Here is a 27,094-nt window from a genome sequence, read left to right as displayed (position 1 = left end):
TTTAAACTATTCTTGCAATAACCTATGCGATGCAATAATTATTCACTACCAAAAATTACTCCTTACCCCCCAAAAAGGTCGGAAGTCTTGGCCACTAGATGTCTCTGCAATCTTTTGTACAATGCATGTTGTAAGGCTCAGTCTATCTCTAATAACAGATAAGCTATGATAGAACAAAGGTAGTGGGAATGGGCTTAACTACTGCAGGGGGGAAGCCTGATCTGTGTAACTACAATCTTGTAATATGTGTAACTACAAGAATCCTTGCTGTCCCATAAAGGTAAATAGAGCCTCAGCAGCAGAGATTCTGTGCTTAGTGTAACCTCTTCCTTGATATGCTGCTACTATTTCTTTCATTTCTGACCACAGCACCTTCCAAAGCCGGTGCACCAGTAACTGTTTCTCCCTCTACATGTCATCTATAGTAGTGTACTGTAAATCATCCCCAGCACAGAACCAGCCTGTTAAGCCAACTTAGTGCATATTCACCACAACTATGTCTGGAACAGTGATAAGGAGTAGGTGCTGTGCTATGCAGCCATTGGCTAAACAGCTAAGGAAGCAAGAATGCTCTAGTTCTGTCCGCTGAAATAGAAGGAATGAGAAATAACACCATGAAGTGGACATTTAGGGGCTAGAAAACAGCAGGTTATAATCCTTTTTTTGTTTGTTTTTAAACTACACTTTAAGAGAAGAGAAGTTTCAGCAACCTCCCTTATGGGGTATGCATCCTTCTTGAGTTTCCCTTTTAAAGTAAGGTATCAGCAAAATGCCCTAAAATAATTCACCTGTAAGGATCCAGTGTCAGTTTCCTAATATTTTAAAGGAAATGACAAAATACAGTACAATTAATAAATCAATAAACTGAAAATATTTATTTTTACAAAAAATATCTGATAAAAAATAGTGTAAAATTAATTTAATGAAAACAAAATTATATAGCCCTTTCATAATTCACTGATAAATTGTTGCATATTGTTGTATTCACTGTAGTAAAATACTTCCACTAATGGCTTCCATACAGCATGCACCATAAAACCGTAAACTGTGTTTGGTTATGCCCCAGTTAACGTTTTTATATGCTGGAAATGAATCAGTCATTTTATAAGGTTTTTCTGTCAGAGTGACCCCCCCCCATGTATTTTTCTGTTATTTCCAAGTGATTGTTTTTTGTTTTTTTTAGGGGATGGACACAGTCATTGTATCTACGGTTGAGGAACTGGAATCGTTGCAACCACAGGGATTACCAGAATATAGCTAGGAATGGTATGGAGACTTTACAAAAAATAATAAAATATAATATAAATATATACTGTATATATATATATATATATATATATATATATATATATATATGTAAAAAATAATGTTACCAATACTTCACTGTTATCTCTATTGGGAGCTGGTTAAACTGGTTGTGGATCCTTACTGAGATGCCTCAGTGTCAAACAGCATCTCTATGGGAGGGCTGGCGCGCCTCCGCTTTCCGCTCGACTGGGTCACAGAACGGCCAGTGTCAGAAAAGATCATACCGGCCGGATGATCTTTAGTGCATTAAGATGTGCGCCCGCATCTGAATTCCCTGCTGCACACAATGGAGTGTGCCGCCAGAGCCACACGCTCCATTGAGTGCACTGACAGGTTTTCTGCGGCAGCTATTCAATGAATAGTGGCCGCAGAAAACTGACATGTCAGTTTCTTGCTGCGCCACTAGGGATCCCAGCCGGAGTGTATACCATGTGTATACACTCTGGCTGGGATTCCTTAAAAGTCAGCACTATGTAAGTTCCGTAGTAATCACGTAGTGGGAACATGGCATAAAGAAGTATTTGTTGAATCTTGGACTGAATACTAAAATGCCATGTCTAAGCTGCAGTTAGAGCATTGCTAGTGAACAAGAGAATGTAGTAATGCGGGTCACCTCCTCTTCCATAGTAAATCTTTATGAATTTTTGCAGCTAGGCAGTTTATAATAAAAGTGTAAAGGTATAAATACATAAAATATAAATGGATGCTTTCATTCTGCTGTAAATATATGACTAGAAATTAGATGATGTTATCACAAACCCAGCAGTCCATACTATGCAATGGCTATACTGCTAAAAGCAAATCTCAAACCTGGGAAATCTATTTGAGCAGTCATTTTAATCGCTGGTTATTCAGGATCTTTGTTAACTTAAAACAGACAAAAATGCTGCTCATCTTTGCGTGTGACCTATTAGCTTAGCTCTCACTGTATAAGACTATGTTCATCCATGGGAAAGCTTTTTCCAGACCACAGCAGGGAGAAATGCGTCTGTGGCTGCTGTACATGGCAGAACTATGTTAACAAAATTAATTCAGGCTACTTTCATACTACTGCCGCAGTGTAAAAACTATCATCCTTGCTTCTATGGTATATATATCTACTGTATATAGAAGTCTCTGGGATTAGAAAGCCATCGTAATTCTGCTTTACAAAATATGGGGGGAAACTGTGGAAAATGTTTTTTATAAAAGGACAACCTTTTACATAGATATAACCTGTGAAAGATTGTACTTTACTAAGTTATTTTTCTTTATGTCTTGGCAGGAGGGTCAAGTAGCAATTTACAGAACTATTTGAAAAGGTATTCCCGAGTCTTCTGTTGGTTAAAGGACATAGATGTTTCTGTAGAATCATTACAATCACATGAATAGGTTCCATCCACGGCTTGGTTAAAACGCAGAAAATTTATTTAAACATCACAAAAAACAAAACAAAACAAATAAATAAAAAACACGCCGACGCGTTGCTGGGTCAAAACCCCTTAATCATGGCCATGATTAAGGGGTTTTGACCCAGCAACGCGTCGGCGTGTTTTTTATTTATTTGTTTTGTTTTTTGTGATGTTTAAATAAATTTTCTACGTTTTAACCAAGCCGTGGATGGAACCTATTCATGTAATTGGAATCTTCGGGTTGCGTCCCGCAATACTGCCATCACGAGCTTCACACTAAAGATGTCCACACACACCTGCAATTATTACGGCCAAGGAAGGGTGAGCTGACATTTTTATTCCTATTGCTGTCACCAATCATTACACTGAAGATCTGCACTGGTGAAATGGGGCATATAGCTTTTTATAGATGAAAAGAGGGACAGCCTGCATATTAATGCTTAGAACTGTGGAATGAAACATTAACAGCACATCTGGGCTCCCTTTTGTGCTCTCTTCTGTGAGGGGTAGTTCAGAACCTAAGGCTGGGAATATATTCTGAATGCAGTGGAAACCACACCCTTATTTCTCCCTCAATAGACGTGCATTGTTGGTAATAATCCTGGCAACATTGTGCAGCTACTGGAGAATATATTATTATGCTATACAGAATAAGAGGTATATCATGAGATGTGAAGTTGCTCAAACTGCGTAACTCGCTGCATTTCCCTTGTCATCATTTCATGCAATTTAGACCAGGATTGATACTGATTTACTTTTCTTTATTTCAGTATGGCAAGAAATCAGAAATTGGATAAACCTGTAATAGTTTTCTATGCAATGATTGGTAATGATGTCTGCAATCCGTAAGTATTAATAAGAAATAGAATGAAAATATATATAGCGTCATAGTTTCAGGATACCCTTTTATTTCATAAAGGGAAAACAAATACCCCCCTATATTTTAGCCTATGTCTGGAACATGGCCGCCATCTTTAAAGTGAAGTGGTGGCGCACCATTACTGTTAACATTTTTGAGTAACGCAAAGAAGTTTGTAGGGCACAAAATATAAACAACACAACAACAGCACAAAACAAAACAACAAAAACTGTTGCATAAAAGTTCCAGCTTTCTGCTCCATCTTTTTTATATGTTAAAGGGTTTTTCTGATTTATAAAATAACAAAATACCCTATACTCACCTGTCCTCTGTTAAGGCCCTATCACACAAAACGATTTTTTGGCATATGCGGCCTATAATCGTCTTGTGTAATAAAAGGCAACCATCAACCGTGGAAAAGGAGCGGTGTCAGCAGACCGTCGCTCGCCGCTATCCTCTGTGGGATGCCCAGACGATCTAGCGATCACCTGGGCAGCCCAAACATCCCCCCCAAGCAGAGCACAGAGCAAGGCGAGCATGTTATCAAGAGAAATAAAACAGAGGGAGCAGGTGGACAGGAGCACCAGCAGTGGGCTGGAATCAGAAGACAGGTGAGTATAGTCTATTTTTAATCCATAGTAGGCTGTAGACACTTTAGCTTTAATAAGAAATAGATTGTAGGCTTCTATAGCTCGAAATCGATGTTGTTGTTATTATTCTTCTTCTTATTATTATTATTATTAAGCACAATTTACTACCTAAGGCATATAGGAGTATGAAATATACATTGTCAATTAAATACATAACATATAAGCAAATGGTAAAATAGGTACATTGGGTATGAGCTTCCTAAATGACAGACAGGTACAGAAGAACAAAGGGCCCTACACAGGAGGACCTGAAATCTACAACTCAATGGTTATTCTTATTTCCTCCCTTATCAGGAGAGCAGCCGTCCTGTGGCCTCATTCACTGATTTCCAGTGTGTGTACAGTTTAATGAAGAGGTGGCTGGGAGGAGGGCTCCACATAAGTCTTTGTTAAAGGGGTATTTCCCCCCAATTTTAATTTAGCATTTTTACGTTGCCCACCCATAGCTTTTCCATCTTTCCATTATCATTGTATTACGGATTCTGTACAGTTTTGCTGTTATCTAGATGCATTCACCCCCACCAAATGCATAAAATAATCAAATCTCAGATTCCCCCCCACTCACCAGCGGTGCTACCAGCTAGGTTTGGGAGCATTTTATTTTTTAAGCTCTTGGGAGGAATACCCCTTTAGGGTACAAACCCACTTGGCGGGTCTGCAGCGAGTCTCCATGCTGCGTTTTTGCAGCGAGACTCGCTGCAGATCCCGGCCCTATGCTTTTAATGGCAGACAAACACGCAGCAGGGATGTACATCCCTGCTGCGAGTTTGTCTGCAGCCCTCCCCATTAACCCCCCGGACGCCGGAGCTGATACTTCACCTGATCCCGGCTCCGGCGGTTCCCGATGTCTTCAGCAAGCCGGAGCGGGGACCAGGTGAAGTATATGCTCCAGCCAGCCGCCCGCAGCCCCGGCCGCCCGATCGCCCCCCGCAGCCCCGGCCACCCCCCCCGCAGCCCCGGCCGCCCGATCGCCCCCCCCGCAGCCCCGGCCCCCCCCCTCGAAGCCCCGGCCGCCCGATCGCCCCCCCGCAGCCCCGGCCGCCCCCCCGCAGCCCCGGCCGCCCGATCGCTCCCCCGCAGCCCCGGCCGCCCGATCGCCCCCCCGCAGCACCGATCGCACGCCCCCCGCAGCACCGATCGAGCGGCCGGGGCTGCAGGGGGGCGTGTAAGCGATCGGTGCTGCGGGGGGGGGGGGCGTGCGATCGGTGCTGCGGGGGGGCGATCTGGCGGCCGGGGCTGCGGGGGGGCGATCGGGCGGCCGGGGCTGCGGGGGGGCGGCCGGGGCTGCGGTGGGGCGATCGGGCGGCCGGGGCTGCGGGTGGCTGGCTGGAGCATATACTTCACCTGGTCCTTCAGCCGGGATCAAGTGAAGTATCAGCTCCGGCGGCCGGGGGGTTAATGGGGAGGGCTGCAGACAAACTCGCAGCAGGGATGTACATCCCTGCTGCGTGTTTGTCTGCCATTAAAAGCATAGGGCCGGGATCTGCAGCGAGTCTCGCTGCAAAAACGCAGCATGGAGACTCGCTGCAGACCCGCCAAGTGGGTTTGTACCCTTAAGCAATATTAGTTCAATAGAACAATATATTTCGTAATGTTTAGGGTAAATTGTAAGGCAGACCTGTCCCTAAGATTGATTGAAAAAAATAACCTACTTTCTCCTGTGGTAGAAACAAGGAACTGATATGATAGATTTCAGTGGGCCCAATCCTATTGATTCTCTTTTGCTTAGTGTAGATAGCTAGTGGTATATGTCATTTGTTCTCCTGGTTATATGTTCATATGTCTATGGCCAGTATGTAATGATAAAAAACATTCTTCCACTTTAATATTAGGTGTCCTTTCGACCTTTTTTTAACTGTATAATATTGCACAGTTTGATGCAATGGCTAACTGAAAAAAATGTATACTACACACTATACCTTTTTTTTTTTTTTTTTTTTAGCACTGAGGTCTATGAGCAATATATGCTACTGTATCTATGTACTTACACTTTAATGTGTGATAAAAATGTTATAACCAATTGGTCTTTTTCTGGTTCACGTAATTCATGTTTCCAATAAGAAAATAATTGAAACTATTTTACTTGTGTCCTAGTTCACACGACACACTACAACATATGACAACCCCTAAGGAGATGAAGGCTAACGTAATGAAGGAACTGCACTATCTAGATATGAATTTGCCTAAAGGAAGTCATGTGATTTTAATGTCATTAGCAGATGGGAGATTCCTATGGGATACCCTACATGATAGATATCATCCTATAGGTAATCTATATTTAATGTCATCTCTTCTTATACATACTTGGAAGTTCTTTGTTCTCTAGCACTTTTAGTTAGTGGGTTGTGTTTTTCAGTTTTTCCTCTTCTTTATGGGTTTGAGATCATTCCAAATGTTGCTAGGTGGCCTTGTGATAAGTATGCCCATACAGATAGGTTTTCTATCTGTAGTATTGATGAAGGGCAATGTCCATTTAAACCTATGTTTTTATTTATCAGGACAATTAAATAAGGACATCACATATGAACAATTCTATGGGTTCCTGAGCTGTCTTAAGGTACAAAGTGGAATCAAAATATTGCTTTGAAAACCTGCACTTTAATCCATCACTTTTTCATTATGGGTCTCTGTACAATGATTTTGGTACTGCAAGTACATCTGAAGCTGATTTTTTTTATTCAGTGTAAAAGTTTCTGGTGTTTGAAAAACTTCAGTGGTGTATAATTTTTGTCAGTTCAGTCTTTTTTCATTCCATGTACAGTGAGCTGCATTGACATTCTGCATCTATTGTTCGTGTCTTATTGACTAATGCCTCTTTCTACCTCTCTCATCTGAGTGCATTTACATATTCTTACTATTTACACCAAATTTTAAATCCTATTTTATTGGCTCTAACTGTAGAGTAATCCATGTGAAGGTTGGATGAATAGGAATGAAACTCTTCGAAATCTAACTACGGAGGTAAGATTCGTGTCTTACTAAGATTGTACATATTTATGGTCCTGTTAAAAATAGTAGACTTATCATATTGGCCATTATATGCAACATGACATAAGATATGTGGATAACCCTTCTAAATAATACCAGTCTAAAGGCTTTATTATACACACAGATTTGTCTGACAGATTTTTGAAGCCAAAGCCAGGAATGGACTTGAAAAGAGGAGAGATCTCAGTCTTTCCTCTATGACCTGTTCTCTGTTTATAGCCTGTTCATGGCTTTGGCTTCAATGATCTGTCAGATAAATGTGTGTGTAATAGGGCCTTTAGGGTAATTGGCACTCTGTATGAAATTTCATTTTGGTACCCCCCCCTTTATCATAAAAAAATGTAACTACTACAACAAAGGCATACTACTCTTGCTTGTAGGTGGAGTACAGTGGGAACGGGAACGTTATAGGTAGTGCTGTGCAGAACCGTCAATGGCTAATGCTGTTTTACTTTCTATTTTAGAGAGCTGAACACCTATCAAGTGTTCTCCGGGAAATAACAACCTCTGAAAAGTTCACTCATTTTGAACTTAGTTACTATGAAAATCTGTATCAGAAAGGTAAAACTTGCCAAATGCACTAAATGTAATATTAATTGAATAAATTGTCAATAGGGGGGATGCTGAAAAAATAAACCATAGTAGAGACCCTTTATTCTGTGCAATAGCTGGTGTAATGCTTTTCATTCAATTGCTTTTTGTGTTGCCACATTCTTCATTTTTTAATAATTTTTTTTTTCCAACCGAGCCGTGTTAGCGCTCCCTTTCTTGAGGGAGGACCTTTTACCATTTTCATTGGTATCATTTATTGTATCTACAATAAATAGGGGGGAGGGCAAGATGAACAGAGAATAGAAATTCTAGGACTGTTTTTAATTTTTTTTTCAGCATACACCATACAGGTTAAATAATATGACATCATATAATTGTACCTGCTAGTGTGGGGATGGTGTCTCAGTGGCTCACTGGCTGGAGGCCTGAAGAACTGATAGAAACACAGAGTGGGGAACTAACTGATTGTGTCTGCAGATGTGTCTGTGTCTGTAGAAGCAGTCAGGGGCGGCAGTCGTACTGGAAATACGGAGTACTGGACTAAAAATGTGGGGCTTGGACACCGGATGCCCATTGTTAGCGATGCCCCAGGAACGAAGTGATCTTCTTCATGAACTCATGATGTTCATACATCACAGAGAAAAAAGGAGTTAAAAGAGAACTAATAGTGAAGTTGGAGACCAGAATTACATTACCACTTTCACCCACGTCTCTTAACTCAGTAGCAAAACACGACATTGCCCTTACTGCATCTAATTTTATTCACTTCCACCTGGCTTTCTTGGGAACTACTGTAGATCAGCTGAGCACTAACACATTTTTGAAAGCCCCTCAATATCCTTGAGAATGTTGCCCCCAGTTATGTCCCTTTAAGATGTATACAAACCAGCAATTTTTCAGCAAATGTTGTGCTTTAATAAAATGCTCAACTATTATTTAAGAAGTAGAAAGATATATTACTGCTTTATGTCTCTGGGATATAACTTAGCGGGTGACTGGTTTAGAAATATTTCATAGAGGTGCTATCATTTTTCATTCCACCCACACCGCGTTTCCCTGACATAAGATATAACTAGTACAAGAGAGCTTGTTTGTTTTTACCCATAAGGCTTCTACATTTGCATTAAACATAATGGTTATATAATGTGGTTCTATGCAGGAGAATAAAAAGTTAAACTGCTAATGCTTTCCACGCTCTGTTCCCTCACCCAGTTGTCTGTAAGTATATGCATCGAGCCTAGCTTAATGGTACAGAACTAGAATTTCAATATTTCATAGAGCCACAATGGATTCTTGTCCTCTTGCATCACTATGAAGTGCAATAAGCATTGTTTTACAATCATTTACAGTCATTTATGCTTGCTGGGTTTATGTGCATAACTATCTTTAATCAAAATAATGTCTTGCAGTATTGCCAGTAGAAATGGATCTTATTTCTTGTTCTTTTGCCTCTATATGAGTTTGTAGTATTTGTTCATTAAAAATAATATATACCAGGAGGTATAAGAGACAAGAACATTTGTCTGCACAAATACTGGGGAAGTTAAAAAAATTCCCTTTCTACCCCTTAGTATAACACTCCCTTATCCCTTATCAGGTGGACATTGTCATCACACTTGTAGATAAAATAGTTTTTAGATCACAAGGATGCACCACAATGGGGTTGGTTTTAAGTTTCCAGCGATGAATACCTGCTATAAGCTTTGCATAGTTGCAGCTCAGTTCCACTTAAAGGGGTTATCCAGCGCTACAAAAACATGGCCACTTTCCCCCCTACTGTTGTCTCCAGTTCAGGTGCAGTTTGCAATTAAGCTCCATTTACTTCAATGGAACTGAGTTTCAAAACCCCACCCAAACTGGAGACAACAGTAGGGGGAAAGTGGCCATGTTTTTGTAGCACTGGATAACCCCTTTAATCTGTGGAACAGTCTACCACAGCATCTGGTCACAGCAAAAACAAAGGAGGGCTTTAAAGGCGGTCTAGACAAGTTCTTAGACCAAAATAGCATGAATGCATATGTATAGAACCTATCATCATCCGCCTCCCTTTCCTGTATCCATACCCTCCTTGTATATCCCCCTTCCCTGCATCCATCCCCTCCTTGGTTGAACTTGATGGACATGCATCTTTTTTCAACTGTATAAACTATGTAACTATGTAAGTTGGTGAGTTATAATACTATTTAGGACAGGTGCAGAGCTGATCCTGGAAGAAAGCAGCTATGTTTTCCTATTCTTATCTGGCATAAGGAAGGTATCAGGATTTCAAAAACAGTAACAATTGTTACTTAATGCATTAAAGTTTATGGAATCCCGGGCGGAGTGTATACGGCTGGGATTCCGTGCGGCCACATAAAAAACTGACATGTCAGTTTTGTGTGGCCGCTATTCATTGAATAGCAGTCGCACAAAACAGACAGTGCAGACAATGTAAAGTGCGGCTCAAGTGCGCACTGGCTTGATAAATTTGCGCACAGCATTTTTGTCTAACAAACAGGTGAAATGTATTCACCTGATCTGGATGTAGGTCTGCACCAGTAGGTGCAGTAGGTAATTTAAAATTTTTGCGCACATGATAAGGCACAAATCTCAGATTATGTGAATTTGGTGACCCCCTGGGATGTTGTGTCAGAGGATCGGCTGGTTACTTGCTAGGTGGTGAAGTGTGACGCCACTCCGATGGTGGTTGGCCGAGATACAGTCGGGCCTTAAGATGTTATATCGTGATGCCACTGCCGGGTAAGCACACAGGTGTGCTAGCACGCTTGCTTTTATTTTCGAAGGCCGGTTGTACCTTTTTCCCCTGTGGACAGTGTCCTGCTGGGTTACTACGGGTCCCTTGGGATAATATCACGGTTGGCCAGAGTGGTGTAGTGACCCTCCCGGACTATCGGAACTGCCACCCACAGAAAGGGGAAGTGTCCCAAGGCCGTAGTGTACATTGTGTCGGTGAGGGGTGAAGAATGCAATGTCTTATCATAAATAATCTCGTTTTTACTTGAAAAATACTTGTGTGCAGCAAGTCATACAGCTTTGCTTTGACAGTATACGTTTCTCTTGATAAAGCACTTGAAAATACACTTGACAATACTTGTGGACGAATACTTGACAATTCAGCAACCAGATCTGTGATAGGAATGCAGTGGAGAACAGTCGTGCTGACTTTAGCGTGTTGAGAGATACAAAGAAGCAGAGTAGCAAGTAGTACTGTGCTCTGCCTGGATGTTGGAGCATGAGGTAAAAGAAAACTTAGAAGAAGAGAATACCTGTGCTCGTGTATTGACCTTTGGGTCTTCGCACCACCTTATGCCCAATAGATTTGGGGGACATCCTACCTGGGATGAGCGGAATGCTGCGGATTTCCTGCTGACAACTGCGATGCGAGATAAAGTTCCTAGGCTTGTCGCAACTTTGCTCTATCCGGATAAGTTCCTAGCTTACCGCTGTCTGTGGATACTAACCTGCTCTGTGACTCTCCTAGTCCACGGCATGGGTTGAGGTTATCTCTGACTTGTACTCTCTTGAAAACGGGTTTAACAATGAATAGTGTTGTGTAGCATTACTGAGAAGAAACTGTGAGCTGTGCCTTGTCTTGCTTCCTACCCCTGCGGGGTTCTGACGAAGACTGACCTACTCTTCCTGTCTCCTATGTGACTTCCTTCCTCAGCGTAACAAACGTGCGCTGTAAGTGGGTGAAGAGTGCAAAAAGAAAAAGTAAAAAGAAAGATGATAGGAGAAGAAGAAAAGAACCCTAGGTTCACAGATCCATGTGACATACGAACAAACAATAACCCATTAAACACTTAAGCTGTGCAGCATCTGAATACATACATCTATAACAGCGACATCTAGTGGTGAAACTTTATTACTACCTTCATGACCACTTAAGCACAATAAGTACAGGCTTTAACAAAGGGTGTATCCCACAGCAACACCCGTGGTAGGATACCACATAAATATTAAGGTAAACAGACAGATTATAAAAATATTAGTTATTTTCTCATCTCTAATCATAACTACTAATTACTATGGCTATCTTTAATATGTACCACCAGTTGTACCATACTCGCCACCTCTGATTATAGGTATGTTCATACTTAGTAAAACAGGCAGAATTCTGCCGTGGAATCCCACCTGTCTCAGTGTCCCATAGTCAGTATATGGGAGAGAGCGCGCTCATTCGTAGCCGCCGCTCTCCTCTAAAACAAGTGACATGTCACTTGCTTGAGTGGAGAGCGGCGGCAGCGGAGGAGCGTGCACTCTCTCATTCACTCACAACGGGACACAGAGCATGGCGAGGAATTCCACCATATTTGCTCAGTGTCGACATAACCTAAAAGCTTCTGGCTTGGAATGGTTGCCTTGTATATAGAAACTCATAATCTCTCTAATCTACAGTTATATCCTGGTATAACTGTAGATAGACTTAAGTCACATGTACTAGAAGGAAAAAAAGTATTATATGTATTAACCCCTTAACGACCGCGGGCGTAAATGTACGCCCCAAAAGTCTGTGCCTTAACGCAAATGGACGTACATTTACACCCGCGGTTTCCCCGATCGCTGTGTGTACACACACAGCGATCGGGGAAGATGGCCTGCTATAATGTATAGCAGGCCATCATAGCTTGTCGGCACGGGGGGTGGTTAACTTCCCCCCCGTACCGACGATCGCCGCTGAATTGATCAGCCAATAGCGGCGATCTGCAGCTTTCCGGGTCATCGGTGACCTGGAAAGCAATGGCGGTCGGTGCTGTCCGGGAATGGCACCAACCGCCATTACTGTTAAAAGTAATGGTGGCCACAGCGATATAAGTCCCCCAAGAAAGGCTTAAATACCTGCTGTGGACACCTCAGCTAGTTATCTGACCCATACTCACCTGATCCTGCGTCCAGATCGCGCCTTCAGGGTCCCGATCGCGTCCTCCTCGTCGTCAAACTTCAGCTTTTTCCGGAATTTGCGTCCTACTGCCTCCTAGCGGCTGATAAGTGTATATAATACACTTATCAGTAGCTATAGGGTTGTAGAAAGGTTTTTACTTTTTTCCAAATTTTTTTTTTTTAATTTTCCGCAATCTATCGCCGCTGAGTGCTGATCAGCATCGCATGTAAGTGCGCTGCTAATCAAAAACTCCTCCTTTTTGGCATAGGGTGTTTTTTTCTATATCCTACAGCCATGGTCTGCTGATAAGTACCGCACATAAGTTTTTTTTACGCTTTTACGCTTTTTTAGCGTAGGTTTTTTTTTTATACTTAATGTTAAAAAAAAATGTAAAAAACACTATTACACTACATGAAATAAAGTTTTACACTGCACCACTACACATTTACATACCCCATATACTAATCCTCCTATAAAGATGGCCCCCAGGGTGTTTTCGGTGGAGGATGCATACGCTATTATTGCCTCGGACACCGAAACAGCCAGTAAGGATGAATGGGGGGATCCTTTTTTCCTCCATTCATCCTCATCATCCAGTGACATGTCTGGGGGTAGCGTAGCGGATGCTGCCCCTCAGACACGTCTTTTCCGCCAGTACCTTCTCAAAAAGAAATCACGGTATGGCGTGAAGTTCTACAAACTCTGTGAGAGTACTTCAGGGTACACTTACAGATTGAGGCTGGGTTCACACACAGTATATTTCAGGCAGTATTTGGTCCTCATTTCAGGTTCTCATAGCAACCAAAACCAGGAGTAGATTAAAAACACAAAGGCTCTGTCCACATAATGTTGTAATTAAGTGGACGGCAGTCATTTAATGGCAAATATTTGCTGTTATTTTATAACAACGGCCGTTGTATTGAAATAATGGCAGTTATTTACCGTTATATGGCGGACATCCACTCAATTTCAACATTGTGTGAACATAGCCTTTCTGTGTTTTCAATCCACTCCTGGTTTTGGTTTCCATCAGGACCTGACCTGAGGACCAAATACTGCCTGAAATAAATATACTGTGTGTGAACCCAGCCTTACATTATATGAAGGAAGGGACATTCGAATCCAGCCCCTAGATGCCCCCCCCCCCCATCCTCGGAGTTAGTGGGAAGATCGTTTGGGAACTGATCTTTCCACTGCTGGATAAAGGTTACCACATGTACAGGGATAACTTTTATACTAGCACCCCCTCTTCCGGTCCCTCGCTGCCCAAGCTACTGTAGCTTGTGGCACGATCCGAAAATATCAGAAGCTGTAATAAAGCCCTAATATTTAGTAGCCATATAGCGGACCCAGCGCTTCTGGATATAAAGGACCCCGTATCGCACCAGGGCAACATTTTCCAGGTGACGTCCCCCACACTGGAAAACGGGAGACCCCAAAAGAAGTGCTGAGTGTGGCGTAACAGGGGTATCAGGAAGGACACCATTTTCCAGTGTGACACCTGTCCTGATCACCCCGCCCTTTGCATACTGGATCGCTTCAAGGCGAACCACACGTCATCGGAGTTCTACATTTTCTAAATTCTTTCCCTTATTCCTATTTCAGGGGTCACGTTGGTCCAGGGATTATTCTGATTGCCATTATGGATTTGGGAAGGGTTCACAAGGGTTTTTTGCCTTCCTCTGGATCAACAAAGGTTGAATTTGATGCACTCCTGTCCTTTTCCACCTTATAAACTAATATTTGGCCTAATATTCCCAAATAAATTAAAAATTGTCCCTTTTCCCCAATTAAATAGGCATGGCTGCCATTGCCATTACAGACTTGCATTCTGGAAACTACACCCCATAAGGAATCTAACAAGGGGGGCAGCGGGGATATGGCCCCCTGGTGACGGGCACATTTGTGCTGTGAAAATGAAAAAAAATGGTATTTTTTATTTTCACAGCACATGTTGTTAGATTCCTTAAGGGGTGTAGTTTCCAGAATGGGGTCACTTGTGGGGGGTTTCTACTGTCCTGGCAGAACAGGAGCTTTGTAGTTCCAATATGGCCTCCATCCTCCATTCCAGCCTCTAAATGGCGCTGTCCCTTTGGGGGCTTGCCCTGTGCCCATATGGCACATTATGTCCACATGTGGGGTATTTTCGTACTCAGGGGAAATTGCCCTACACGTTTTGCATTCATTTCCTTTTTTAATCCCTTGTGGAAATGGAAAAAAAGGCTAGACCAACATGTAGTTTAAATTTTTTTTATTTTTACACTAAATCATTGATCTTTTCATTTTAACAAGAGGTTAAAAGATAAAAAACACAAAATGTGTAGAGCAATTTATTCCGAGTCCGTAAATACCCCACAAGTGGACATAAAGCACCATGTGGGTGCAGGGAAAGCCTCCAAAGGAAAGGAGCGCCATTTGGATTTTGGAGGCTGGATTTGGCTAGAATGGATGATGAACGCCATGTCGCATTTACAGAGACCTCTTGCTGCCAAAACACTGGAAACCCCCCACACGTGACGCCATTCTGAAAACTACACCCCTTAAGGAATCTAACAAGGGGTGCAGTGAGGATATGGACCCCTTGATGACGGGCACATTTGTGGCGTGAAAGTGAAAAAAATTAAAATTTTCCCTTTCACATCACATTGATCCACATTTGTGCCCGTCACCAGTGGGGTCCTTTGCAAACTGCACACCTTGTTAGATTCCTTGAGGGGTGTAGTTTCCAGAATAGGGTCACTTGTGGGGGGTTTCCAGTGTTTTGGCAGCACGAGGGCTCTGTAAATGTGACATGACCCTTGAAATCCATTCCAGTAAAATCCATTAATGAGTAAAGTGACACAGGTCATATTCATAAAATTTGCCTCGGTCCTTGAGGCCATTTTAGGCCCGGTGCTTAAGGGGTTAAAGTATTTAAATTTCCTAGCTTATAAGACACTAAACAATCAGTGTGGGGTTTAACCTCCAAGACCCTGCCCAATCAATAAAAAAAAAAACATTCCTTCAAGTAGACCAGTTCTTTTTCCTTATGCTATAAAACTGATTTTTTTATTTATAAAATTGATGTAATACTCATTCATGTAATATATTAATGTCCAGCAAGGGACAATTTAACATTTCATTTATTTTTTTCTTCAGTGACTGCAAAATGGGAAAATTTTGGAGGAAAGCCATGGGATCTGCTGGAACCAGTAGATGGATTTCATCCAAATCAGGTACTGAAACAAATAGGATTTTATGTGAATACATGTTTGATTATGAATATTTAAATATTGGCACCACAATGCTAGAAGGAATGCATTTGTTGAAGGGCAGTGAAACTGGAGACAAAGAGAAACAATGCCAAAGAGGGTAAAACTAACCCTAAAATGTTCCTCAATTTGATATTAGTAATAGTAAAAAGTAGGTATGAGCGAACCGAACCGTAACGAACCAGATTTGTTACGGACTTTGCAAAAAGTTCGGTTCGTCACCGAACATAACTTTGAGAAAGTTTGTAACGAATCTAGTTAAAATAACAATAACAAAAAAATCACAGAATAGACCAGGATACTAGGGATTATTACTCCTATAATCCCCTGTATCCTGGTTTTCTGTGAATATCAAGATGTATGACGTCACCCCTGTTAGGGGGAGACCTTAAGTTAGTCTTCTTAGATATACCTGGGTGCTGCCTAATCAAAAATGTAATGTGACAGCTGTCTGTGAGTATCAACCAAGACACATGAAAGCAACTTCAGTGTTCAAGCTGATCTACTTTATTAAGTCAAAATCTCAGTTTATATCTTTACAATAAAGCTTCAACAAATAATAGGAGAACCCTGTTTAGCATCAACAAAAAAAGTAAAAAAAAAAAAAACAGTAAAAAAAAAGACCCATCACTGTCCCAGAAAAAAAAAAAGTCCCATCAGCTGTCCCATCACTACACAGTTGTGTAAAAATGTTGGCGACTCCGCCGTGGTGTCCACGACTGTGCACCCTAGTGCTGATGTCTGGTCCTTTAAATATGGGCAGGGGCAGTACATGTCTGTTACTGCCCATTAGGTCAACATCCTCCCAGAAGACCATCAGACAGTTGCCCCATTCTTGCCACTGTCACCTCCCCGATGCTTTAGGGGGCCAGTTCTGCCTCCTCCACCTTGCAACCATCCGCCGCTTTGACTGCAGTCCAACCTGCCTCCGGGTCTTACCAACGATGTCAGGCCCGGCGCTCTCAGGCTGTTCTTTATTTGGTGAGCCTGGGTGAACGGAGCTACATTGGGCAGGAGCACCTCTGGACCGACAATGGGAGGAACATTGTCTCTGCAGTGCAGCAGGGTGGGCTGAGTCATACACTTTGTATGGGACATGTGATAAACCTCATAGTGCACAGGTTTCTTCGAACATTTCCTGCCAATTGTTGATCCCTCTTGAGGACGTGACTCTGTTTGTGAACAGGCATGACTATGGGATTAACGACATCATCCCACTCGTCCGTGTTCTAAAAAAAGTGCACTGAAACACATCATCAGCGAGGATTCCCAGGCCACCACTCCAAGGCTGAACATCCTCCTCCATCAATTGTCTTTTCTCAACCATACTGGCCTGGGTGCAATCAGGTACTGCCTCCTACACCTCAAATAGTCTGTTCTCAACCATACTGGGCCTGGGTGCAATCAAGTGGTGCCACCTCCTCCAAGTCTCTTCTCAACCATACTGTCCTGGGTGCAATCAAGTGCTGTTGCCTTCTCCTCCTGTCAATTGTCTGTTCTCAACCATACTGGGTCCAATGCAGTACTATTACTGCTGCTGGTTCCACTGTCAAATGTCTGTTTTCCACACCACTGGGTCCAATAAATTTTGTGTCCTATGTCCTGCGTAATCGCTCACACCTTGCCTATTTTTTTTCACTATTTTTGCACTTAAAATTTTTTTCCACTTTTTTCATTGTAATAGCAACTGCAACTAAAGAAAATTATACCCTATCAGACTCCCACTATTGTAGCTGCAACTATTCAGCCGTTATAGCAAGGTTTGTTTTAGGTTTGGTTTGTACGAATCCGAACTTCACAAAATTTCGCCGGATTGAATGTTTGCTCGTCCCTAGTAAAAAGGTTATAACTAATTGTAAAAAAAATCTTTTAACCTCTTACGGACAGAGCCGTTTTTGTTTTTTTCCTCCTTGTGTTTAAAAGGCCATAGCACTTGCATTTTTCCACCTAGAAACCCACATGAGCCCTTATTTTTTGCGTCACTAATTGTACTTTGCAATGAGAGGCTGAATTTTTGCATAAAGTACACTGCGAAACCAGGAAAATATTCAATGTGTGGTGAAATTGAACAAAAAAACGCATTTCTTTTATTTGGGGGGTATTTATTTTTACGCCATTCGCCCTGGGGTAAAGCTGACTTTTTATGCATGTTCCTCAAGTCGTTAGATTACAATGATATATAACATGTATAACTTTTCTTTCAACTGATGGCCTGATTAATTAATAGTTCGGGCGATTACGCATGCGGAGATACTAAACGTTTATTTACTTTTATTTAAAACATGGGAAAAGGGGGGTGATTTAAACTTTTATTAGGGGAGGAGGCTTTTTACTAATAACAACACTTTTTTTACACCCCTGAGGGACTTCTAGTATAAGTGCACTGATCTCTCATTGAGATCTTTGCTGTATACTTATACAGCAAAGATCAATGAGATCGGCACTCTGCAGCCGAAAGCATCCGAGTGCCGAGTCGGGATCAGCGCCATTTTGGCGAAGACCCCGGCAGGAGTAGGATGTGTGGATCGCTCTCCCAGGGGAGTGATCCACCCCACTAGACACCAGGGAAGTGCTGCATACAGTATTCGGATGCAGCTGTCAGCTAATAGCCACGGTCCCGGACTACACGCGGCACCCGGGATTGTGGACGCATGACATACCAGTACGTCATGCGTCCTTAAGAGGTTAAAAAGTGATGAGAGAGGAATTCCAGAGGGAGATGAGGAGGTGAACATATTTAAAAATTCTATAGTGACAGGGACTGTTTAACAAGACTGGTGAATAGCCAACCTGGTGTGAATATTTAGTGAATATCAAAAAGCAATTTTAGAAAGTATAGGTCAATAAGTTTAAAGCGACTGTGGTCCCCCAATCTGACCCCCCCACCCCACCCCCCAACCACTTGACCTTCAAATAGCTGCTTTTAATTCAAGATCTGTCCTGCGGTACGTTTGGCAGGTGATGCAGTTATTGTCCTAAAAAAATACTTTTAAATTTGAAGCCAGTGCCAAACGGGAGTATCTGTGCCCTAACAGCACGACCACTCCGTCCCTCCTCATATTTAGGAATGCTCCAGGCAGATTGCCTCCTATTCCCCACCTTTTTAGCCCGTCACATGGGCTGGATCGATATGCACCTGTGAAGTGTTCAGCATGTAGAAAATGTTCCAGTGGCATTGCTAAGTGGTGCAAAGTTAGGGCACAGATACCCCCGTTTGGCACGGGATTCAAATTGAAAAGTATTTTTTTTAGGAAAATAACTGCATCACCTGCCGAACGGACCACAGGACAGATCTTGGATTAAAAGCAGCTATCAGAAGGTACAAGTGGTTTGGGGGGGGGGGGGGGGGGGTCATATTGAGTTACAGAGTTGCTTTAACCTCTATTATATGTCCAGCCTATTATCCATCCTATACTGGAGTCTCTCAAGTAAAAAGAAATGTATAACACTATATCAGCATGAGTTTATGAGAGATCAGTCCTGTCAAACTAACTTGCTCAGCTTTTATGAGGAGGTGACTGGAACTAGTGAATTGTTGGATATCATATAGCTCATTTTTTTAAGTTGAAGGCTTAGACTGAGAAGAGATGCTTGAAGGTCCACACTGTAAACATGTATCCCTCATGCAAACATCCCCCCATGTAGGAAGCCCCCTCCCCATATAAACATCTCCCCATGTAGGCAGCCCCCTCCCCATGTAAATGTCATGGGATGGTAGGGGCTGGCTTTGCTTTATGTTCGGCTTGGGTTGCGGTGTTGTGGTACAGTAACCCGTGTTAGCCGGTTTACTATACCCAATGGTCAGTAACCTCCAGGAGCGTTTAGGGTCAATTAGGCACTTGTCACGGTAGCCTGGAGTGGTAGCAGACCCACCTGGGTAGTTGGTACCGCTACTCACAGAATAGAGAAATAACCCAAGTATACGGTGGTGTGTGTGAGTACAGGTGCCAACAGATTTTACCAGAGTCCTGTGCGTTTAGTCAAAAATATAACACTTAACTGAAAGAAGGTTCAAGTTCAACAGTACACGTGATATAGCAGTGCAAATCTTGACACACAATGTTACTAGAAGGTGCTTTGTAGAGAGAGAGAAAGAGGAGGAGTTGCCAGAGAAGCCCTGCCCAATGTAGTGAATGTGCTCTGCCGGAACGTGTGTAGAGGTAGATATAAGAAGATACTCATAGTCACAGATGCCAGTAGTGGCTCTGAACCGCCTTATGCCCTCTAGTTGCGAGGTACCCATACTAGGTGGATAATACGAGCCCCAGTCGTCGGCTATCTGGGTGAAGCAGGCTTATGAGACTTCCCAGTCGTCCTGCGATGCACAGTAGGATACGTAGACCTTTTCCCTGGTAGCTTTGTCCTACTGGGGTCAGTTGCTATTGCTTCAGGATACTGCCCTGCACAGTTTATAGAGGTTCCTGGCATGGGCAAGAGTTATTACTGGGTGGCTTCTCTCCCCTGAAGTGAGCTTAGTACTGCATACTGGTTTAAGGTTACTTGCATAAAAGAAACTGTAGCTTCTATCCTCAGTCCCTGTCAGGGGTCCTGGCCAAGCCAGGCCCTGGCTTAATTTCTGTTGCCTAGTGACGCCCAATAGCCATTTCAAAATTCTGCCATGGGTATAAACGAATATCCACTAATTCATCTACAAGAAATAATACTATTCCCAAGCATTTCTATTGATGAATCAGTGGAGTGTTTTTGTTGTTTACCTTCAGTAATAGTTCAGCCGATATCTGTTTAGCTGGTAATTTGTCATTCATATTTCTAATTAGGACTTCTATTGATTAACAGTCTAGTGCTATTTCAATTGTTTTCATAGACCACTGGTTGCTATGTGATACACTTTCAGTTCCAATCTATAGTTTCATTAAAATGGTAAATGCTAACAATTTCAGACAATGATTAACGGTGAGGTACAATATATTCTGTAAATACTATAAAAATGTATTTACTTTTTTTTTAAAAAAATTGTGGTTGAAAAAAAACAACAAATCAGACAATAGTTTTAAATACCATTCTGTCTAACTAATATATTTTTATTTGGGTCATGGCAGTACTAAAGGTGAAGCTTTTAAAAAAAAATAAAAATAAATAATAATAAATAAAAATGTTATAATAAAAGGGGTTTATTGGTGGGGGTATTAGACTTGAAGTAGCAATGCTTTGCTGGCTTGTATAATACTTATTTATACTGACAGATAACTAATAGGACATGTCTTTTGAAATAAATAGGTAGATACTGATGGCAGACCTAGTAAGCCATTGGCACCCTGTAATCTTGTCCCGAGGCACCGATGAGCTGCTTCTCTCTCATCTAAATAACAGCAGCATTTAAATGATTAAACTGGGAATAAAGTGATGAGTTCATCTTTTGGCTGTGTATTATTTCTGCACCTCTACCCATCTTGTGAATACACTGGGTGATACCCACAAGATCACCATGATAGATATATGCTTTATGATGCAGGAACTAGCTCCTGACTTCACATATACCTGTAAAGGGAATGTCATACTTATTGGGCTCTGGGCTGGTAGCTTTTCTACTGTAAATAAGGCATTTCTACTGTAAATGCCTTATTACACAAAGCAATTATGTCTTTCAACATATGCTACCTTCGCTCCATGTGATAGGAGTATCTTCTATAGCCTGCCTGGACGATCTAGTGATTTCCCGGGCCCTCTGTATGTCCCAAGATATCAGTCATTTCTCCCTCCTCACAAAACCATGACAACTGTCTGTAACTGGTAGCTGAGTGAATTTACAGTATTAACGAAGCAAAGCCCTTTGTTAGCTTGGTGATTGGCTTATCAACCTACTGTGAACTCTGTGCCACTCCACATGCATGAAAAAGCTGGATCCAGTTTCCCAGGACTGGATCCAGCTTTTCCCGACTCCTGAAGCGGCAGGGAGTTCAAAGGCAGTAGGTTGATAGGCCAATCACCAAGCTAAGCGCTTTACTTCATTAATACTGTAAACTCGCTCATCTCTAGTAGCTGGGGTCTTTCCCCTATGTACAGTAGAACATAAAAATGCTTAAAGTGCTACTCTAATTTATATAAACGTTTGACTTGTTGTCAAGTTGTGTCAAAATGTGTTCCAGTATAGTCTATGAACTTATTCATTTCTGGGTTTTTTTTATTTCATTTTTAGACTTCTTGCTTAGTCCAGAGCTACAGATACACCATATTGCACTTAATGCAAGGCATATAATTGCCATTAGGATCCATATTTAATGGTTTACTTCACAAATAACCTTTTAGTTTCTCTTGATGATATGTACTGCATGTGTACTAACAGCAATTTATTTGAGGTAGTTAAAAATAGATATGGTGTAGTTTTTTTTTTCCTTAGCGAACTCAAGGGACCCCAGTCTCACAACAAATAGACAGATACTGCAACTGACCAATTGGGCTCAATTGTTTACTAGAACTAACAAAAAACTTCTCTTCTATTCTAGGTTGCGTCAGCCATTGGTGCAGATTTGATATGGGAGGAAATACTACAAAAACGACCAGAAATTTTTGGAAAACAGAATCCTTTCAATCAAGAAATTATAAACAGATTTGGAGATCAAGGTGGACACTGAAAAGATGACCAATCCTTTCAGATTTAATTCCCCTACTAGAAGTCTGGCATGGCCCCATCATCCTCGTGGAGCTGGCATAAATGTTGTGTGCTATATTTTTGGAACTTTTTACACCATTTTGAATCTGCAGCACTGTACTTATATATTTTTTTGGTGCTGAGGAAAAAAACTGGATAAAATTAAAAGACATTTCTGAAGAGATTGCAAACTGAAAATCAAGACAGAAAACAATATGATACAAGAAGCAGGGAGTGTCAGCCTTTAGAGCCATTTAAAGGCTTGCCAGCTAAACCAGTAATATCCAAACCTGGGTAACATTTCAGACGAGTAAAGTCTGCATACAGCTTTGCTTGTCGCCTTTCAATCAGAGCTGCAAGCTTATCCGAAGTGGAACAGAATGGACCATGGCAAATGTTCAATTCCAGCGAGACTCTGTAATTATACCAGAGGAGATTTCATTTTCCAGTGTAATTGGTTTGTTACGTGTGTAATAAAAAAAACAAAAAACAAACAAACCAAAAAAAAAAAAAACCGAGAAACGGATATGTCATAAGTGTCACAGTTACTATAACTTTTAAAATCTAAATCTTAAAACAAAGCTATAATTACTTGAAATCCAAGTCCAATCTCCTAAAGGTAGCTTTTTTCAGTATTGGACTGGTTGAAACGCAGAAAGTCACAGTACAGAGTCACAGCTCAATGTGTCCATCAATCACATGACTGCCTTCTCTGTGAATGTGCAGATGACTGGGATGTCATGCGTTTATAGTGTTTTTTTGTTTTTTTTTTTTTTAACCAGCAGGACCGAAAAGCTGCCTTCAGGAGACTGGACCTGGATTTCTGGTAAGTTCAGCTTTGTTTTAGATTACTAAAATAAAAAAAATAATAATTAAAAAAGGAGTTATCTGGTTAAGTTAAATATATGTTGAATCATCCCCCTCCTGGAGACTTTATTTCAGACCAATTATTCCATATATTTCATTACCTTTTCTGTCTCCTTCCTCCAGTCCTTGAGTTGTTCCCTCCAGACATACCTAGAACAAACTGTCTGTAGCACTCTATAGACTACCATACTGCTTTGACACTACTCATGAGTGAGAGAGATACATGGTGCTTTGTATTGACAAAGAAATCATTTGTAGGGAACTGCATGTCGAGACCTCCACCTACCACACATCCTGGTACAAACTATACAAGATTCTACTTTTCTCTGGCGATTGTATGACAGGTAAATGTAAAAATATTGACTCCTCCATATTGTTGCACAGACATGTCAAACGTTTAGATCGGGGTCATGGTCTCAGTCCTGAGATCACCTGTGATAAGTAAAGTGAATCTGTACTGAGAGCACGAATCCATGGCTGGTGCTGGGATCCGGTTTCCCTCCTGATACAAGCACTACATTTACTTAGGTGGCACTAAGTCAAAGATGAGGCCCAGCCACTGCAGGGGCAAGAAGAGAGGAGATGCTCTACTCCCCACCTCTTTTATCCCATGTTGCCCAAGTAAAAGATTTTTTTTACCGGAACTCTGGCACCAGCCATGGATTTGTTAACGCTACATAACTTAACAGGTGATATTTTTCTAAGGGGAAAGGGTTTAAGCAAGTGTGAAATAAGTGTTATACATAGGTGACTATAATGTGTGAGCCACTGTTTGCTAGTCACTCTCCATTCTGGCTCATGGGTGAGAGGGATGGTTCTTACTGTGGCAGTCCTAATTAACAATATTGACAGTGGAAGTCTTTGTGTGACAACCCTTATAGGCCATGCACTTTTTTTCCCCTTTTTTATTGATTTGCTTCATAAATGCCAAATTAACAAACTTTCTAAATAGTGTTTATTACAAAATTACCTGCCATTTAGAAGAGAAAGATGGATCCATCAGAAGGAGACTACTCTCAGCACTAGAGATAGCAGCAGAAAGGATTGGCTTTAACCAAGTTACACGCCAGCTCGAATAGTAGACAATGAAGAGAAACCTTAAAGGACAGCTCTCGATGGCGCTCTGCAAGGAAGAATCATATAGGCTGTATACAAGAAAGAAAATAGAGCTTAAAGTGAAAGCTGCAGGGGCTGGTGACGCAAAAATAATGAGATATATGAGTGTTTTTTGCACCATGATAAACGAAAAGAAAATATGCTCCTAAAAAGGGGGCCCATAACCTTTAGCGTGAGTCTGCCAAATGCAATTCACTTTACAAACTGCTGACAGGGTTAGGTATCCATTAGGTCAAGAAGATAAACTTTACCTTTCATATATCAATTTGTGCTTAAAGAACATAGAATATGCTTTTATTCTACAGTGAAAAAGCGTCAGGGGCTTTTCTACTTTTTCTGGCTTTTTTTTCCACTTTATGTGTGAATGATATTCTTTGTGTTTTAAGTGTTTGTGTGCTAAACTTTTTTTTCTCTCTGCCGTCACATGACCTAGCTGCTGGACCACAAAAGGTGACAAAAACGCCAGAAAAGAAACCACAATATGCACAGCAATGGCTTTGAGACAATCAGAACCTTCCCATTGAAGTCTATGAGAGAAAAAACGCCACACCCTAAACTTCATGTGTTTCATGGTTCAGGTTTAAACACACATTTGTTGGCATCCCATCTTGACAGTTTGGTGACATATAAAAGTATCATGCTCCCATTCACACTTTATTCTTTTGGTGAAACATTTTAACAATACAAAAAGGACAGTGACAACTTGTTAAATACATATATATATATACAAATTTTATTATGACAGAATCCCATATATCTTTTTACATTTTAAGATAAAAGAAACACAAAATAAAGTGAGACAGAAACACGAGAAAAACAGACAACACATTGAAATGTGTATGTGGGGGAAGGAATCATAGAAAAACTGTTAGTGTTCATCTGTGCATTAATACAAGGTAGGATTCTATAAATGGTAATAGTATAAATCTAACATGACTGCAACAATTCAAGAGCATACAAAATAGTGATCTAACATGAATAACCAACTTTTTAACCATGACAGTGACAGAGAACTTATGACTTCAATACTTTTTCTATATAAAAAGTTAAAATTCCAAACTTTTTACAATTACTTTACTCTTTCTGAGGATCTAAAAAGAAGCAAAAGTTTTTGTTCATAATAAGGCTTGCTTTAACACTAGGAATTTTGTGACATGAAGCCAGTAGATATTAGTGTTTAGCGACCTCAGGCTACATGGTCTTACCAAGAACAGTGTATCTTCTAGTTTAAAAGGTAATGAGCTGAAGGATGTGTGAAATTGCATTTTTCTATTATTCCGCCACATCCAAATAAACTGGTGACTTGCCCTTTGCTTCTATCGTGTGTAACTTAGTACATTAATTGCTGCTTAAAGCTCTCGGAGCTACTGCAGGACTTACAAATGAAGGATATTCCCTATAGGAGTAAAATATTTAACTAGTAATGCACATAGCTGGCAATACAGCAGCTTTATAAAATCAAAACAATAAAATACTGCAGATCCCATTTTTTCCTCTTGCAACCGGCTTACAACACATATATATATATATATATATATATATATATATATATATATATATATATAATTTTTCTTTTTGTTTTTGTTTTTTTTTGTTTAGTTGACTTAAAGAAAAAAAAAATTATCTCTCTCCGCTTTGGTGTTTATTTCCCATCTACAGAGCTTGGGCTCAGCAGGCAACTATCTATACAAGATGCTAGCAAAGTCTTGTTAGATTAGGTAGATGCGTACGGAATTCAGTACCATGTTTCAGCAAACATGTTTGTTAGCATCTAAGTGAGGTCACAGTAACCAAAGCAAGTGATGGAAAGGGTTAAAAACAGCTTGGCGTGGTTTGACCCACTTTTACAAAGGAGGACAGCAGTTTCGCATTATTGAAAGCAAACATTTCTATTAAAACTGTGCTCATCATCAAAGTCCCAACACTGAGTTTTATATTGCACATAATATATCAGAAACTTAAAGCTCTCCCAAAAGACACATTCCCATTACCAACCCAATAAAAAAAAAAAAAAAAAAAAGGACTAAAAACAAATGTATGAACTTAAGCTTTATCCATCTGAGGCCTACATTTCATAACCCCCGCCTGCTCATGACTTCTCCTACCAAAAAGTGGTCCAAATATAATCAATGAGTTTAATAGAAGCAATATAAATAGCATTTCTTTGCTGGTGTTTGAAGGAAATTGTGCAGCAAACGGCTTAAAAAAAATCATATGTGCACACAGGGTCAGGAATGTTCTGTACAATGAATGGCACTTTGGGTAAAAATTTTCTAAGTCTTGTTGGGTGGCCTATAACAGGCATCTGGCTGCCACATGCGCAGATCCAAAAGGACTTGATTCAATTTTTGCATCCAAAGATTTCTCTCTTCCTTAGTGTCTGCTGATAGCCAGTTCCTAAATAGAGGAGGAAAAGAAAAGACAATAGCCAAACAATGTTAGATGGCAAAAAAGTCCCTAGCAAGACATAAGATAATTTATTATTAAAATAGGTCATAAAAACAAAACAGAAACCACAAAACATACACCACAATAATCCCTTGGTGATAGTCTAGTTTTTTAGCTGCAGCCACATATCATTGGCTTAGGTGGTCACATGCTGTACTACTGTCATCAGGGC

General features: G+C 41.0%; 2 protein-coding genes across 3 annotated transcripts in view; one reads left to right on the top strand and one right to left on the bottom strand.

Annotated features, from left to right (window-relative positions):
* The window catches only part of AOAH (acyloxyacyl hydrolase), a 74,184-nt gene extending 49,913 nt beyond the window's left edge, over positions 1–24,271 (top strand). The window contains exons 13-21 of one of the 2 annotated variants that reach the window (XM_069958424.1): positions 1,184–1,266; positions 2,573–2,609; positions 3,470–3,544; positions 6,303–6,475; positions 6,707–6,765; positions 7,110–7,169; positions 7,661–7,757; positions 15,769–15,845; positions 22,346–24,271. In XM_069958424.1, the coding sequence (XP_069814525.1) occupies positions 1,184–1,266; positions 2,573–2,609; positions 3,470–3,544; positions 6,303–6,475; positions 6,707–6,765; positions 7,110–7,169; positions 7,661–7,757; positions 15,769–15,845; positions 22,346–22,474 (790 nt within the window). In that variant the 3' untranslated portion in view covers positions 22,475–24,271. Of the gene's footprint in view, positions 1–1,183; positions 1,267–2,572; positions 2,610–3,469; positions 3,545–6,302; positions 6,476–6,706; positions 6,766–7,109; positions 7,170–7,660; positions 7,758–11,415; positions 11,711–15,768; positions 15,846–22,345 lie in introns of those variants that run through there. The other variant, XM_069958425.1, reaches the window with a different exon arrangement.
* A 929-nt stretch (positions 24,272–25,200) lies between these two features.
* The window catches only part of ANLN (anillin, actin binding protein), a 43,208-nt gene continuing 41,314 nt past the window's right edge, over positions 25,201–27,094 (bottom strand). The window contains exon 24 of the mRNA XM_069958422.1: positions 25,201–26,871. Within this exon, the coding sequence (XP_069814523.1) occupies positions 26,748–26,871 (124 nt within the window). The 3' untranslated portion in view covers positions 25,201–26,747. The remainder of the gene's footprint in view (positions 26,872–27,094) is intronic.

This window comes from Dendropsophus ebraccatus, chromosome 2 (assembly GCF_027789765.1).
Source record: "Dendropsophus ebraccatus isolate aDenEbr1 chromosome 2, aDenEbr1.pat, whole genome shotgun sequence".
Taxonomy (NCBI): Eukaryota; Metazoa; Chordata; class Amphibia; order Anura; family Hylidae; genus Dendropsophus; species Dendropsophus ebraccatus.
This window is presented reverse-complemented; position numbering and strand designations above follow the sequence as displayed.